The sequence below is a fragment of the Passer domesticus genome, chromosome 9 (genome assembly GCF_036417665.1).
Source record: "Passer domesticus isolate bPasDom1 chromosome 9, bPasDom1.hap1, whole genome shotgun sequence".
Classification (NCBI taxonomy): Eukaryota; Metazoa; Chordata; class Aves; order Passeriformes; family Passeridae; genus Passer; species Passer domesticus.
Genome location: NC_087482.1, coordinates 30918122 through 30935324, shown reverse-complemented (window position 1 = coordinate 30935324; position 17203 = coordinate 30918122). Strand labels below are relative to the sequence as shown.

Below are 17203 nucleotides of genomic sequence, written 5' to 3'. Positions count from 1 at the left end.
GTAATTTATAGCCATGTTCTAATAAAGAGCTGAAGGGGGTTTTTTTGGATGAAACTTAACAACTCCTCTGTCCCTTTGAGGCAGAAAACCTGCAATGTCTGTGGAACTTCAGTGTCATGATTAAAATTAGGCATACTTGTAAGTAACCAAAACCATATCTACTAATCAGAGAGGTTAAGCAGCTTCAGTGGAGTTTGCTGGCAGTCATGACTGTAGTGCATGTCAGAGGCTGTTATTGCTGTTCTCAGTGAGTCATTTGGGTAACAGAGGTCATAATTTAATTTATAGTTGTGTACATAAGTACACAGAGCACGGGAACCACCTGTTAACTACTTCTGCATTTTAATCTATTTTTACTGTCTATCATTCAAAAATGTATTTCCAAAGGGAGAGGAGCAATCTGAAAGAGGCACGTGCTTATACAGGTTAAACTGCATGTACTCAGAGAGAGCTTTATCTTTCTGATGCCACACTGAAACATTTATATGATCCTCAAATAATGCACGTGCAATAGACACAATGAACTGTCGGTCAACTTCCAGAAAAGTTGCTCAGTGTTTTCTCAGAAGGCACCATCCTTCAGCTTCCTGGTAAAAGAGGAACCATTGTTTGGAAATAATCCAGTGATCCATTTAATGATTTTCCGTAGCTCAGCACCTGGTGGAAGATTAAAAAAATATATCAATAGCTGCTTTTCTCCTGTTGGAGGTTTGTTCCTTCTGAAACAAAAAGTGCCCATCTACCCTCACAATAAGATGAAAAGAAAAACAAAAATTAAAAAGGCCTTGGCCAAAGTCTTAAAATGGTTTGGGGACTCTCTCTGCCTCTGCAGCCCTCTCCTTCATCTCTCTCCATGCAGCAGGGATGGCCCATCACTGCATTCCCCAAGCTTAGGGGTGATACTGACTGGTTTTGCTGAGCCTGCTGAGGAGCTGGAGTCCATCAAGGCTGGTTTATCCATCATTTCTGTTCCTGGCAGATGCCTCCTAGGAAGACAAGTACTGATTTAGGAGCTCAGCTGAAGTTGTGGTCCCTGGAATACATCCCAACAAGGACAGTGCCACTCAAAGGAGTGTGGTCCAAACACTCACACATGAGCTATTTATTCCCTTAAATGTGGAGTGGTTCATTCTCAAGTGCAGCATGACTCTTTTTTCCTCAAAGTACTTAAATCCTATTTTCAAGACCTAGGAATTTCCAGTATCATATTGATGCACTCATGGTATTAATGCTTTTTGGTTTTTACTGTGTTTTTTAGTAAACTCTTGTGTTCCCATGTACTCTCCCATAGTTTGAGCAGGAATGTTTGTCTGTAAACTGTGCCAAAAAGAGGGGTTAAAATTCTCCAGAAGTTATAGGAGCTAACTGAGGAATTCTGAGAGGAAAAGAATTCTTCTAAATACACTTAATTAGGGTTTGTCACTTGAAAAAAATCATAAGCAGACTCAAATCTCTGATAATCAAGAACTCTGTGTATACAATCTGTTAGTTTGCTTGAGAAGGAAGAATAATTTAGCCTGTGTGTATCCCAAAATCCAGGTCACCAAGGTCTGTCCCCTGGATGATTAAGACATAGGTGAAAGCTAGCAACAAAAGTAAAAATTTTCAAATTCCTCTCCATCTTTCCCTCCCACCTGTTGCCTATTTTAATCCCATACTAGATACAGTTGACAGGCAGTGATCTAAACTCTCTTAACAATTTGGCTTTCAAACATGTTTGAGTTGTTTCTTCCAGATCTAGATCTCTCCTTTTCGTTCTGTGGTTTGGCTCTTACTGACTTCTCTCTGCACACTGTGTGGTCCAGAACATTTATTTCACCTGCTAAATACCTATGGGGAAACAATCTTGAGTTCTTGAGGAGCTTTGGTTATCTCTATTTGTTCATCTTACGTTGTAGTTTGCGTTGCTTGTACTGTTGGCTCTCAATGTCATGTGTGAGTCTCTCTCCTGTTAGATGCTTAAGCAATATTTATGGAGTGTTTGTAAACTTACAGGCAGAGTGTCTGGGAATGTTTGGTGTGTTCCCATGGAGCTGAACTGTATTTTGACAGCTGGTAAATGCCACCAAGCCTCCAGAGGCCACTGCTCCCTATCTGCCATTCCTCCAGCATTTAGCTGATTTGTGATAGCTGTTCTGCAAACAGGGCTGTGATTGACAATCTCAATTTCAAAATGTAGGCTCTTCCATTTATCTGTTATTTGTAGGATTTTTTCAGACCAAGTAGTTTTGCTTTTCTCTGTAAATACATATGTTTGAAATTGAGAGTTGGTGTTAACAAATCGTATTTTTAATATTAAAGTTTCTGTTGTGAGTCTTCACAATTAAAGCACTTTGCCAAGTGTCTGTGTGTCATTTTATTAGAGCAAACTAAGGAGCAGAGAAGGTTTCTCAGTGTCATAGGACATTCAGGATCAAATTCAAAGGAAAACAGTACAGTTCAACCTGGGACCTGGTCTACTTTTATGGTTACTAACACCCCTCCCTGTAGTAGCAGAAGTCACCAATTGCTTCTCTGCAGTCTAATTTTTCCCTGTTGTTTATGTTTGGATGTGAAAATGATGTTTCCGTCATCATTGGTAGTGAGTCCAATGAATGTTGAAACCTGAAGGAATGCTGCTGTTTCCTACTTGAGAGGTGCCTCCTGAAACTGAGGCCAGCTGGGCCTTGGCCCCAGGAGGAAAAACAAAGAACCAGGGCTGTAATGTTCCTCAAGGTAAAGGATTTTTTGGTTTTGAGGTGTCGTGAAACTTTTGTCGAAATGATTCCTCACTTGTGTGTAAGGGAATGAATAAAAGAATGAACATGTTGTAAGGCTGGTCTTGTCATTGGTCTGTCTTTGGGTACCCTCTAGTCTGGTGGGTGAGTAGATAACATGAAACTCTTGCTAATGATGGGTAAAAAACCAGGAAGAGAAGCAAGTAGAATAAATTTAGTCTTTCTATTCTAAGTTCTCTTTTTTCACTTCCCTGGGCATTTCCATTCTCCATCATTCCTTGTATTCAGCTTGGTTTACTTATTATTTATTGTGGGGGAAGCCCTGGGGAGTTTCAGGGTAACAGTTTTGTAGGAAAAATAGGTTTCACTTAACTCTGTGTAGGATGTCAACTGAGAACTTGTCATTTAAGGTGCTCCTGACATCCACATCAAGCCTGGCCTGTAGTCTTCTTATCCAAACTAAAATGCAAAAGTTCTATTCCTCTGCCCCTTCAGCTCTTCAATGGATTGTCCTTGAGGCTGATTCAAACATCCTACTTTTTCAAAGGTCCTTAAAAGAAAAAAACTTCTGAAAAAAAATTCTTGTAATTTTATTAAGATATATCTAAAAGGTGGGTAGATAGTCTACAAGCTTCTTGAGATGCCACTTGGATATTAAGTTGGGGTAAATTTGTTTCAGATTGAAAAAAGGGTGTTGGAAGGGAGCTTTAGGAAGTGCCGTGCTTTAATGAGTATTTGTAATGGCAGATTACCTGTCTGTGCAGTTCTGAGCTGTGTCCTTACTCAGCACTCTGGCTCCTGGGTTCATGAGTCAGCACGGAAGTTGGGAGTTTCCACAAGAATTACTCACATCAAGGAGGAATCCTAAGAGGCTCGTCCCTGTCTGATCACAGAAGGAAATTAATTAACCCGCATGCATAATGCAGCTTTCCAAAATTACAGACAGATTCTTGATTCTCTGCTGTAGGGGACAGCAGGAGAAGTTCTGAATATAAATTCAGTCACTTGTTGCCCCAGAAATGTGTTGAATTGCTGTTAGGAGCCTGTAACTGGCCATCCTGACACCTTGCTGAAAGTAGACTATTGACTCTTTCTGTTGAGTGTTTTTGAAAGAAATGATAAAAGACTTTTGAGACTTTAGGTGATAATCCTTAGCTATGATGAGGTATTGCTGCTATATAGCCAAGCCTGGCAGTAACCATTTGTGCAGCTTCACTTTCTGGTAGGCAGGTGATGATGGGAAAAGAGAACAGAGGAAGGGAGGTCAGCAGTAAATGGATCACAAACCAAACCTTGATCTTTTGACTCTCTCATGCCAAGATCTTAAATGTAATACTGTGTTCCACTGAACTCCATACAACTGCCTGGAGTGGCTTTTCCTCTGTGTAGCTCATGTAACTTCACTAGGAGATGCTGGAATAGTTCAAACTGTGCCTTTTAAAGCTGTTACTGGAAATTGTTTAGAGATTCTAACCATTCTCTGTTTGGAGAACAGAAATTGATGTTTTCATTGTAGAGCATCCTGAAAGTTTGTTCTGAATTAAGCAAGAGCCACAAAATATTTACTGACAAGAAAAACCAAACTGAACAGTGTTTTCTCTTCTGTGGGTAGAGTTTATTGTACTTGCTTGTCCTAAAATTTAACATGGTGTTGGAAGTTAGTTACAAACAATGGAAACAACTCTACCCCACTTCTGTGTACGTCTCCTAAACTGGAGATTATGCAATAATACAGATTCATGCTTAAAGTGCTTCTATTTTGATTTTATGGTCAAAGATTGAAAGTAAAATTAGATACTTGCTCAGATCTCCTTTTGGGAAGGGTGAAGAATCTATTTCTTGAGCAGTGCTTACACTGTGTGTCACTGCTCCAGAACTGTACTAAATACCTGTAGTATTTGTTACTTGTTATATCTGAGTATTTCACAAGTAGCAACATGAGGAGATTTTATAAGAATAACTAGAGATTTAAACTCTTGTAACTCCCAATGCCCCAATTTAAAAGTATTCTGATGTTCAGCTGCACTGCACTGAATCCTGTAGCTTACATTAAGCATTTTGAAAGAGGTCAGTGTACAAATCCAGTTTGCTGTGATATCAATTCCATGCATTAAGGTGGATTGATAAGAATATGATTAGCACCATTTTTTAAAAGGAACTATTTTCAATTTGTCTTAATTCTCTTATGCCAGATGGGTATTTTCTGCCCGTCCATCTTCCACTGTAAATGAATGTTTCTGCTAGAAAAAAGTTACTTGCAATAACAGGAAAGAATCTGTCTTCGCCAGTTTTTTCTTGTTTTATTACCTAGGTACCCTTTTAACCCTAAGTAATGGTAGGGCAGATGCAGGCCTTGCTCTGGAGGTTTCTGTGTAGTTTTTGAGGGTAATGTCTGAAGTCAGCACACAGAGTTTATTCTCCATTTTCATTTTCAACTGTTCCTCTGGAAAAGAAAATGACAGCAGCTTGAATAGTTTTGTGTTATTCACTTGAGATGTGTAAGTTGTTACTTAAAATACCATATTTTCTATACTCAACTATAATCTGTAATCCTAACAAAATAAGGGAAATAGTTCTACCACTGAGCAAATACTGCGTGACATACACTATTTCCAGTATTTCCAGTAATACTGGAAACTTTCCTCAGTTTCACTTACACAAGATATGAAAGTTAAATTTTGCCTCTTGGCAAAGGAGCTGCTCTAAGTAGTTTTATATGTTTGGTAGTCAAGATTGTATCAAACTTTACTATATTCACTTGACATATGTTGGAAATCAAGATGTCTTTATGCAATATTTTCCTCGTAACATTTTAAAATTAAAAAAAGCCGTACGGCTTCGGTGGAACAAAATGTTAATGAGAGGAGATAATTATGAAAATTACTCTCCTTGCTCAGGATATCCGATCTTCATGCGTGTGATCCATATTTGCACATCTCACCTGATGCAGTTCCTCAGTGCACATCCTGAATGAAGGTGGGGTGCTGACAGCTGCAAGAGAATCGTGAGGCTCTTTTCTCCTTTGACATCTCCTCAGATGAATTTTAAGTGATTTTCTGTCAAAAATGGGTTTCATAACTTCATTTTCAGAGGTGGATTTTGTTTTAGAGCAGTTAGGAAAACGTTTATGCTCTGCTTGGAAAACTGCATCAGGGACAAGAAGATACATCATAGGACCATAAAAATTATATTTACCAGGCCACTTTTTAGTTAAGCATTTTCAAAATACAAACAAATAAATTCTTCAATATAGCTGTTTTTTCAGGTCTCAGTAAATATTTTAATTTTTTAATACTCCCACAGGAGCAGAATGGGGCTGTCTATTAAAGACTGGAAATGTAGCTCTCTGCAGCTCTTTCACACAACGCTGTAATTCATTGGGCTGAAGTTGGCTTAACTTCTATTTACTCAGTACTGGAGACTCTCAAATTATCCAATGTGTGGACTAACTTTTTGTAAGAAGTGGATTATGAGCATCTATTTACCTCTTCTTAATTGTGTAAATTGCTTCTCAGTCCTGGTCACAAAATGTGTCTGTGGCTTCAGCAGTAATTGCTAATATAGAAAAAACATCATTGACACCAGGATTTATGTACTCAGTGCTGTAGTAGAAGCAAATATCCAGACCTGTGGGGAAAAGCCAGCATCCTGTGGCCTGGGAAGTGCTGAGTGCTGCAAACCATGAGGCAGAATGGAATCTTTTTGGGCTAATTTGTGCTGGGTTTGCTGTAAATATCAGGAGAGCTCCTGGCCAGCACTAACTACTCACTCATTTGCTGCTTCGTGGAAGTGAAAGGTGTTTCAGATAGACAAAATGCCAGGGTAATTATAATTAAGCAAGCTGTGATTAAGCAAGCTATATAGTAAACAGTGTGAAAGAGCCTCTTGGCATTGGAGAAGGGGAAGAATCAAGGCAGTGTGGATAGCACTAATTCACAGAGGAAAGATTTGGAGGCAGGACTGGGCAGACCATTAAGGGTAGATCTACTCAAACAAGTGACACCATGTGGAAAGAGAATTTCCCACTCAGCTGCTTGGGGACAATCTTTCCATGCAGGAACGTTTGCATTTGGAAGTGCTGGGAGCGTTCTGGTTCCTGTGGGCTTCACTCTGTGACCTCCCTGTCCCAACTGGAAGGGCTGGGAAGAACATTGTGCCGTGGTGTGTGCTACTGCCTCAGGAGCTGTGGGGATTTACAGCTGCTTGGTTTTCCTCCTGAGTTTTTCTGTGCCAGTAGCAGCCATGCCCCATCCCTTTTAACTGAATTATCTCATAGAAAAGCCCCCAGCCTGCTGTCACCTCCAGTATCCCAGCCTGGTTGGAAAGCAGACCACTAGGACGTGTCATTTCTATCAAAAAAAGTTGCTATAAAGGTTATTGTAAAGAAGCACTTCTATGGCAGAAGGAACATGTGCAGTAAAAAAAATGTTAGAAATAATTGGAAGGTGCAGGGAAAGTGACCAAGACTTTAACTCATTTATCCATTTAGTGATGGAGAAAGTGAGAGGCCATAATGAGCCAGGAAAGCTTGTCTGTAGGAAAATCATTGAACACTGCTTCTGTGGATTAACTGGGACATGAGAGTACAACTGTAATCAAAGACTTTGTCTTCTGTTACTTTTTGGATAATCTGTAGATACCCTGAAAAGTCAGTTGTACAAATCTTCCTGAAAGTATTCTTTTAGACAAGTAATGAAGTCTGTGTCTTGTGTACCAACATGTTTATCAGTGCAATGGTCCAATAAAGTAACAAAGCTGGTGCTGACTTGCAGTGTTGCAAAGTGAAGTTCTTTGGTTATTTGGTTTGTGTTTCTCTGTGTGTAGGGCTTTGCATATGAAAAGCAAAATGCTCATTTTTAAGTGATTGTCCAGTTTTTAGTAGAATAAGCACTGGAGTGGAAGCTGGAAAAAGCCATGGCAAACAGTGCACAGTTAATAATTCGATTTGCACTGTCCAGAAATGTGAGTCCTGCAGGCAGTAGGAATAACATTTCTGGAAGGTGCCCAGAGGGTGTTCCCGACAGCACCCAGTCCATGCAACTTCTTATGCTGTCCAAACCTAAAATAGTTGAGCATGTCCTGACATGGTTGTCTTTACAAACAGGGTTCTGGCTTATCAGAAGTTCCAGGGATTTTTGTTCAGCTTTTTCTTTCTCATTTACTGTCTTGTGTCCCAGACGTTTCAATGCTTAAAGGTTTTCTTGCCCCAGAAGGGTAAAGAATTATATGTTTTTATTAATTTACTGGAAAATCATTCAATATGGCTATTAACAGACACGAATCCTAAGTGTTCAGATCCCTCAGAGTGTGGAGTTTATATGTTTAAACCACAAAATTCAGGAGGCAAAAAAGTAAATGCTTGCTGTTAACTTCTTATCGGGAGGATTAAAAAAAAGAGGAAATTTAAAGTGGTATTAAATTGTACATCTCACCCTGAGTTTACAACTGGTTATGCAAACTCTGTGCTGCCTTTAAGTAACCCAAATCTCTCTTGAGATCTATTTATGCTTAATTTCAACTTGCTGTTTATGAGCTGTGCCTGTTCTCTGTATTTTTGGGAATACCAGGTCTGCTGTAGAGCTTTATATGCTCATTTCTTCCAGAAGGTGATTCAGAGGGGAGGGGACAGTTAAAATCATTGTGGTTCCATTTTCTTATCTCTTTTTGCAAGTCAAGGGCTGAACTTTGAAATTACAGCAGGAGCAATGCTGTATTAATTAAAAATAAATTTTGGTTATGTTTGCTTCTTTCCAGTTTCTCTTTATCAACCCCTGTGGCCATTCACTATTTAGCACCTCCCTGTACATCCTCAGTGGAACAGAGCTGTGCTTATTTTCTCTCTTTATTGCAGAAGAGAGGTCACAGAATCACAGGTAGTGATGCATGTATGGCTTCACTGTTCATTTTCAGTTTATAAACCGTAGAAAAAGGTCTTGATTAAGTTGGCTAAGATTGGTTATTTACATTTCTTGTTTGATTTTTTGGCTTTCATGTTCCCAGTAATGAAACAACCAGAACAAAAGGATGATTTCTACCTTCCCTGAGCAGCCTCTGAATGCCAGGAAAGAGCAAGAGGAGTATCGTGCCCAGAAAGGCAGATCCAGCCCATCTTAGAAACACAGAATGGTTTGGGTGGGAAGGGACCCTCAAGGTCATTTTGAAAAACCAAACAACCCAAACAATGTCAGATGCAGTCAGAAGGGTGGACTGGATCTATTCCTACAACTCCATACACAGTTAATGAGCAAAATGTTTGGTTCATAACACTTGCACCCTTTTAGTTTAAAAGCCTTGGTCTTATCCATGGGCTGAATTGTGTTCCCTCTGATGAGGTTATCTGAGCAGCAGCTTTCCAGCGTGTATGAATGATGATACAGTTCTCTCAGCTAATGAATATTCTGGTTTTCCAGATACTTAGAGGATTAGGTCATAAGTGCTGGCAGTAGGAGAAATTTTTGACTTGGAGGCTTGTGCACTTGGAGAGGCACTTGGACTGCATGATCTGCTGATGTTTTCAAAAGAGCAAACTAAAATTGTTTTCTTACTACAATGTTTTAGAAGGCATTTTTTATAATTCTGTTGAATGTCCTGTTTCTTTATTTCCATTTTTTCCCCTCTTCATGGTTCACGTAGACTCATTAACCCAGTACATGTGAAGTAAGACAAAATAAAAATTGCTTTTTATCTTAAACTGTAATTGACTTACTATCTGTATGGTATTTGGCTTTTTCAGTGTGAAGGGAATTCAGTGGAAAATAGAAAAAAATCTACCCAAACATAAAACTCCTCCACTGTTTTGAAGAGAAATGCAGTGTTTTCTGTTTGGTTTGAAAAGATGTTGTTGGCATTATTATTATTCTTTCTGGGAAATACATCTCAATTTCCAGGAAGCTTATAACTGAGTAGAAAAATCACAACATTCTGGAAGGGTTTGGATTGGAAGGGACCTCAAAGCTCATCCAGTTTCAACCCCCTGCCATGGGCAGGGACACCTTCCACTATCCCAGGTGGCTCCAAGCCTTGTCCAGCCTGGCCTTGGACACTTCCAGGGATGAGGCAGCCACAGCTGCTCTGGGCACCCTGTGCCAGGGCCTCAGCACCCTCAGAGCCAAGAATTCCTCCCTAATATCCAACCTAACCCTGCCCTCTGGCAGTGGGCAGCCATTCCCCCCTTTCCTGTCCTTCTAGGCCCTTGGCCAAAGTCCCTCTTCAACCCTCTTAGAGCCCCTTTAGGCCAGAAAATCTTGGATGTTATAATGGATCCTAGATAAAAGTATTCATCAAGAATGAACTGGAGGATGGACTTGGTGTTTATCTCCTCTGTTAGAGGAGAAATATGCTATTGGAGTATGCCTGAATGTGGATCCTGTCCACTTGATCATGGTGGTACCTGAGCAGTTACTGTACACTGCATTTTCCTTGGCTATTTTCCTTTGGCTTGTCCTTCTGAGTAGCTCAGCTGTCCTCATGTACTGGTTGTTACAAAAAAGCCTGTGAAGCCTTGTGCAGAATGGCTTGCTTCCTTTGGAGAACTTGTATTCACATGATAAACCTGATGTGCAGTTTTGCAATTCAGTCATGCTGACTAAAAGCTGCCCAATTTCTTGACCATTGTTAGGGAAGTGGGAGCCCCGGGGCTCAGATCCAGCACAGCTCCCTCAGTGCTCTCCTTAATGACACAGGGCCAGAGCTGGTGTAGAGCTTGGCTACAGGCCATTATTATAGAGAACTGTAACTTCATCCCTTTCACAGAATAGGGTTTTTTTCTCTCATGTGGAAGGGATTGTGTTACTTAATTGAAGGGAAAAAACCTCAGCCTCTACTTATTCCCCATGTCAAAGAAAAAAAAAAAAGCTTCCTCATTAAACTTAAATTATGCATTGCATAGGGGAAAGCCATGGTTTGCCTCCTATCAAAGTATTTTGGATGAGCTCCCATTTCATAGAGTGATTTGATATTAATGAATGGTTCGTTCACCTGGAGCCTCATAAGGGTCTGTCCAACCAGCCCCATTGTATTAATCCTTCCAAAATGTTGTTTCAGCTGTGCTCAGCAAATGATACCAGCTTGTGGTATCAGAAATAATTAACAAAGTCTTTGGGCTTCAGGCAGCCTTCCTTCTCTTGTGTGTTTCCACTGTGTGATGTTTGGGTTTGGAATTCATGAAGGGGATTAATTTGCACTTTTGTTTCAAGCTTGATTTTGGCGATGGTGACAAACAGTGGCCTGTAGTGTTCCATGGTTAGTCCTGTGTGTTCACAGAGGAAGGAGAACTCAGGGCTCTGAAAAGAAATATTTAAATGGCTATTTCTTATGCACTTCTAAAGAAAAACCAGCTGACAGTACTTCCCCCTTCTTCCCCAAGTACTGATTGTGGAATATTGGAAAAGCCAATTGTTGCTCCAAGTGTTCTCCATTTCCAAAAAAAAAGGATGTTTGGTGTAAAATGCTGTTTTTATCTTGCAGCATATGCTGTGTGACAGCCTGGCCTGCTGCCTATTTCAGAGTCCACAATTTCCTCAACTTTCTGATCTTTGAGTGTAAAATCCAGATTTTTCATCCTCACTGCACTTGAAACCACTTTAAGAACAGTCAACTCTTGTTACTGAGCTACTCATGTTATTCTATTCTCAAATAAACTGGGCTCTCTGTCTTCCTAAAAGCTCCCAAAATCGGGTGTGCTTCCCCTCCTGCTTTCCTCCAACCTGCATCCCCTTGAGCTTCCAGGAGTTTGTGCTGTCAAGATTGAAAGAGTTTCCCTATTTAGAAAAATATTTCTGGTGCTCATATTTTGAAAAGCTTCTCATTGTAATGATAAGGGAAATGTCAGTAATTATTTTTGCCTTGAAGGGTGTTGGGGAAATGCTAGCAATTTAGAGAGCAGCAAATTTGGGCAGTTTGGGGACTGCTGAGCAAAGAAGTGTGGAAACTTGGAAATATCTGTGCGCCTGGCCAAGGCGGATGAAACTAAGGAACATCTCTTGCTCCATGGCTTATCTGGATGGATTCTTCTCCAGACCGTTGCAACACAGTGACAGATTTTGTTATGTAATTGTTTCTGCTTCTGGACTTGGCCTAACCCAGCAAAAGGAGAAGTTTCTGAAAGAAAATATACTTGGGGGAGGAAGGGAAGGAAATGGTAACTACACTTTTTCCAAGCTAAGCTTTGGAACCTGAGCCACTCTACTTGTACTATTAAAAAGAAAAAAAAAAAGAAAAAAAAGAAAAAAAAAGACAATATAAACCCCCAAACTTGCATCATTTACTCTGGAATTCAGAAATTCATGTCATTTTGAAATTATGAGCCAGAAAAAAAAAATCATTGGCAGTAAGTTTAATAGGAAGCAAATTGAATTGTGAGTTAATTTTTTTCTTAAAAAGACTTAAAAAAAAGTCTTTTTTTACTTTTCATAGAGTTGTGTAATAATTTAAAAACATTTTGTGAAGATACTGTTTTAGAACTGTTACTGCAGAAATTCTACTTGATTGGGCTGTTTTAAAAGTGCTCTTTTTATCCTTGTCTTTCTGAAGATATCTGCACTTATTACAAATGGCTAAACCTAAATAAAAGCATTAGTGATGCTGCTGCAGGGGCTGTAATTTTGGAGAATTCTCTTTTTTTTTTTTTTTTGCAGGGACCTACATGCATCATGTCATTTTAGCTCTGTTTTGTGGAGAGCACTTAAGCCTTGTTTCTAAGCTTTCAGAGCAGCACCTGAGAATAATGGGGTTTTTTGCTATCCCTGGTGGCTGTGAGGGTTCAGCATCATGATGTAAAGTGATTTGAGGTTGGATATAAGTATGTTTTTAGGGTTTATTTGGGTAGCAGTACTTCCCAGAGAATTACAGCTGATAAGGGCTGCTGCTATGTATCTTTTTGACAAGGTGCATAACAGCAAATAAAATAAGCCTCTTGTAAATTGACTTCATTTTTAGATTGACTTTTACCTACAGAGCAGCAAATAAAGGCCAGGGCTTGAAAAAGAACCTGCAAAAATTCTCTGTAGACTAATCCTAGGTGTGCAATGTAGACAGTGGTTAGCACCATATTCCTTTGGTTCATTGAATTGTCCTACAGCACAGATACTGCTTTTCTCTCTTGGGCCATCAGCTGAAAGGATCTAAGTGCAGGAAGTGTGGGTTGTACACGTGGGAACAATAAAAACATCCAGTCTGCACAGGTTAAAGATGCTAATCCCTCTTCCAGCATCTTTATTTGCATTACACAATCTTGTACCCTTGCCATGCAAGCAGCATAATCACCTTTGCAGGCTGTACCCAAAGACCACAGAGAGCCTTGTTCCTGTGTTTGGAAGTGCTGTGGGGGCAATAAGCTGGACAGTAATTTGGTGCTGTCTTTCTTGTCCATCGCCAGAAGGGAGGACAGGAAACCCTTGTGTAAAAAAGGTTGGATATAATCTATATTTTTGCATCTTAAAGGAGAAACAGTTACTGCTTCATCTTTTCAGGGAAGAATGCATTGTTTATGGTGTGTGGGGCTCTTGGTGATTCCCAGAGGAGCTGTGTGGCCCTGGAAGCAGCCTCAGCAAGGAGCTAAGCAGGAATCAGGCATTTTGTGGCACCCAGAGCACTTCTGTGAGACAGCAGAGAACAGCCGTGATGCCTTGCAGCTTTACATCCATCTGCAAAACCTTTCACATACTAATACAAGGAAATCAGAGGCACAAAGCTGCAGGGGAGTTTTCTCACTTGTATTTCTCTTGGATCCATGGTTCTTATCAGTGATGGAACAGCCTGGCTCTGTTTGGGCCCATTGGTTTTCAGTCTCTTCAGTGCTCTGTTGTCAGCCAGTGTCAGCATTTCCTCCAGATCATCCACTGCTTTTCCTCCAGATCATCCACTGCTTTGATGTGCCTTCCTGCTTTGTGTAAAAGTTACAGCCATGTCTTTGTTTCTGGGCTGTGTTAGGGCTGGCTTATCCTCACTGTTTATAACAAGGCAGAATTACAGCAACAAAGGAACCCTGGCAAGCACCGCCTTCCTCCCAGCCCCTGAGAGCTGGGCACTGTTGGAAGGAGAAACACTGCAGAATTTACCCTTTGTCCCTTTAGTCTCTGTGAACAAGGCTTTTAATCTAATGTGAATTTTGTGCCAGCAAATCTTGGTAAAATTCTCCTTGGAATATTTAATATTTTAATTCGCTTTGAAGGTTTCCTTAAAACTGTGTGTTACAAACACATCAGTGGGAAAATTGAGCACTTGTTCATCTGGCAGGTGTTGACATTGATGATGTGAAGATGTTTCCAGTTTCCCCCCCTCTCTCTGTAGTTGATAATAACACTGTTGATTTTCTTTCCATATTAAATAATCAAAAACTCTCAATTTTAAAGCTCAGTGGAAAGTACAGTGCATTTTGCAGAATCTGTCCCTGATAGCATAGAACATGTGTTTAGTTTGGATTAGAGAAGGTCAGGGATCCTTGACAAAGTGAATGTTGTGCAGGACAGCATCTGATGGTGTGCTCTAAAGCACCAGGTGTGGCCACCACCAGGTATTTCATCCAGAGTAATGTTACTGGAATGTTTTTCCCTTAGTTTTTTGAGGGTTTTTTTCTTCAGATTGTGCTTTGACTTTGAAACTGTTTGAGATATTGAACCTGTCATTTAGACTTGGATTATTCTTGGAGCTCACATCTCAGTTTTTCCACCATTTGGTTTGGATAAAATCTTGCCCTTTAGGGAAAACAGTTTGGCTTCAACACTTCATAGCTACAGTGCAGATGATATGAGTAGATCTTACAATCTCTCTCAATTCAAAGCTGGTGTTTTGCAGCAGTTTCAGTTCTTGACAGATACAGCCTTTAAAACAAGAGTCAGCACTTGTGCTGTCACTTCTGTAAAGTCACAGAGACTGGAGGTGGGCTCTTGTCTAAACTGCAACAAGCAAAGCCTGTGTGCTGCTTTCAGTGTCTTTCCTTCTCAAATGTGTTCTCACATGAGTGTACTCAGCAGAGATTTTGAGAAACTTTGTTGATTTAAAATTAATCTCTTTCACAGAGTTTCGCTGCCAAAAGCAGTTTTAGTGGGGTATGGTTTTATTTACAGCCGTGCAGCTGATCCTTGTCAGCTATCTCACAGTACATCTTAGCACAGGAAAGGATCAGAAGATGTATTTGAGGAGCAAATCCAAACCCTCCTTTCTCACTTAACCTCTCTGTCACAATACAGTCTACAGCATATAGTGAAGAGTTTGCATGCAGGCATTTATGATCTCTACATCTGTGAAAAAAGCATGTAATGTGTAGGAGTGGAGAAGCCTGGCAAGAGCAGGCAGCTGCTGAGTTTGTTTGGGCTCTTTTTAAGCTCTGTTAAATGTAAAAGCAAACAGTTATCTTCTAGTTTCCAATGTGACCTTGGACTTTGAGCATCATCAAAAACTCTGGGATATTGGTGTTTTCTTCTAACTGCTGAATTATTTGTGTGTAGCATTTCTGAGTGAGAAGTGAGCATTGGAGATGCAGAGAAGCTGAGTACAATGAATCTACAACAAATAACCATATCCAAAACTATGAAGCAGAGGTGAAAATATTGCATCCAAATGTAATTGGCCATTGGAAATGAAAAAGATTTTTATCTCCAAGTTATCAGATACAATAAAAACAGGTACAATGCATACACATTTTGAGTAATCCCACAACCTGAGTTGTAAATCCTTGTATTCTGTCTCAAGACTAACACTGGCTTGTCACGTGGGCTGAGTGAAATCAGTGCAATTGTTAGTTTAGCTTTGCCAGTGCTTTCCAATTTTTGTTCATATAGTAACGGGCTGACTGGAAATTGTGACTTCTTGCTGGGCTGTCCCTTACAGCAGAATTCTCCTGTGATTCTGTTAAAGAAACCTTCCAGTGGGAGCTACATGTTAACCTACCCAGTTTGTTTCTTCCTATGGCCTCACTGAGTCTTCGAGCTGTTTCCCAGAGGTGAACAAAGCTGAAATCTGGTTTCTTTTACATCCATGTTGAGTAGTAATGATATGTGATCTGCTGCTGGCAAGTCCTGTAGCTGATCACTGGGGTGTAGTTCTGAATGCAGTGAGCACAGGGTCTCCTGAGCAGCTAAAATATGTTCCTCATTAAAACTCTTGATAAGCGCTGTGCTTAAGTTGCGTTTGTGAAAGTGAGCTGTCAGATGGCTTTTGTTAATTTTTACAAAAGCTGTCTATTTTCCTTTCTTTGTGAGAAATGTCCAATGTCCACTCTCATCAAACCCCCAAGCTGCAATGAGCAGTGGAGTAGTGTGGGAGAGTTATTGCTTTATTGTGAGTCTGTGTGAATGAGAATTATAGTCGTGGCTTTCTGCTCTTCAGGGGGATAAGCAGTGGTGCCAAGTAATCCTAAACTTGCTTTCTAACTCTTGTTTTACTCCACAGAAAGAAAGTGGGGAAATAGTCAGTTAAAAAAAAAATAGCTCAATAAAAGTCATAAAATTTTTCCATTTCTTGAAAACGGTCCCTGCATGGGGAGAGTGTGAGATGTGCAAATGATGCTGTCAGGAGCTTTATGCTGTCTTGCTGCAGAGACTTGATTTTAGTCTTTTATTTAAATAACTGTAAGGGACTTTTAAGAGATAGAAAGGTTAGTTGTTTCTCAGATCAATGTTTTTACATTAAAAAATGCCAGCACATGCAAGATTGCTTGAAATGTTCTTCCTACTGCTGCTTGACAGAGCTGGTTGACAATTTTCAGTCAAAAGGCCAGCCCAGTTTCAAGTCTTAATTTCTTTTCCACCATCTCTTCCTGTTAGCTTGTTATCTCTTTCCTCCTAATCCCTCCTTCCTTGCATCCCTCTTTCTCCAAATGCACTAGCATTGCTTTTCTCTCAAATGTCTCTTTTCTCTTAGCCTTTGAATAAATCCTTTTTGTATCACAAAACAATGTGACAATACAGGACAAACTCCATTGCTAAAGGTGCTGTGAGTTGTAAACTGAAATCTGCTCTAAATTCAAGAACTCTTAAGAATAAGGGAACACTGTTGTGAAACACCTGTTTGCTGACTTAGAAATCATAGGTGTTTTGAATTCTTGTGATGTTCCTGACACTTTAAAACCGGTGACACAGTAGCTCTGGAGCTCTTTCTACCTGTCCCTCTTCTCTTTGCCTGGCATCATGTGCAGGTTTGGAGGCTCACAGGTGGGATCACTAGCTCTGGATGCTTCCTAGGATTTGTGAACTGCCACCTGAAAGCAATACAGGAATAGAAGCCATGTGATTGTAGCTTCAATAGAAGCTCTGATGTCTGCTGAGAAATGTCATTTCACTACATGTCTCAGATCAGGTCTTTTAGTCTGATTTTTATTTCTTTCTTTGCACGTAGGCTGTGTATCATCCTGAGCAATGGCCCCCTTCCTACGGATATCTTTCAACTCCTTTGAGCTGGGACCTGTGCAGAATCAAGGAGAACAACTACAGCCTTTTTGTGCTATCAAGATGAAGGAAGCTCTGACTACAGGTGAGCTTACAAATGGG

At 40.1% G+C, this 17203-nt stretch overlaps 1 protein-coding gene across 2 annotated transcripts in view; it reads left to right on the top strand.

The window, feature by feature from the left end:
* The window catches only part of PRKCD (protein kinase C delta), a 60407-nt gene that overhangs the window by 17859 nt on the left and 25345 nt on the right, over positions 1-17203 (top strand). For both annotated transcript variants that reach the window (XM_064432378.1, XM_064432379.1), the window contains exon 2: positions 17052-17186. In XM_064432378.1, coding sequence (XP_064288448.1) covers positions 17072-17186 — 115 coding nt within the window. In that variant the 5' untranslated portion in view covers positions 17052-17071. The remainder of the gene's footprint in view (positions 1-17051; positions 17187-17203) is intronic.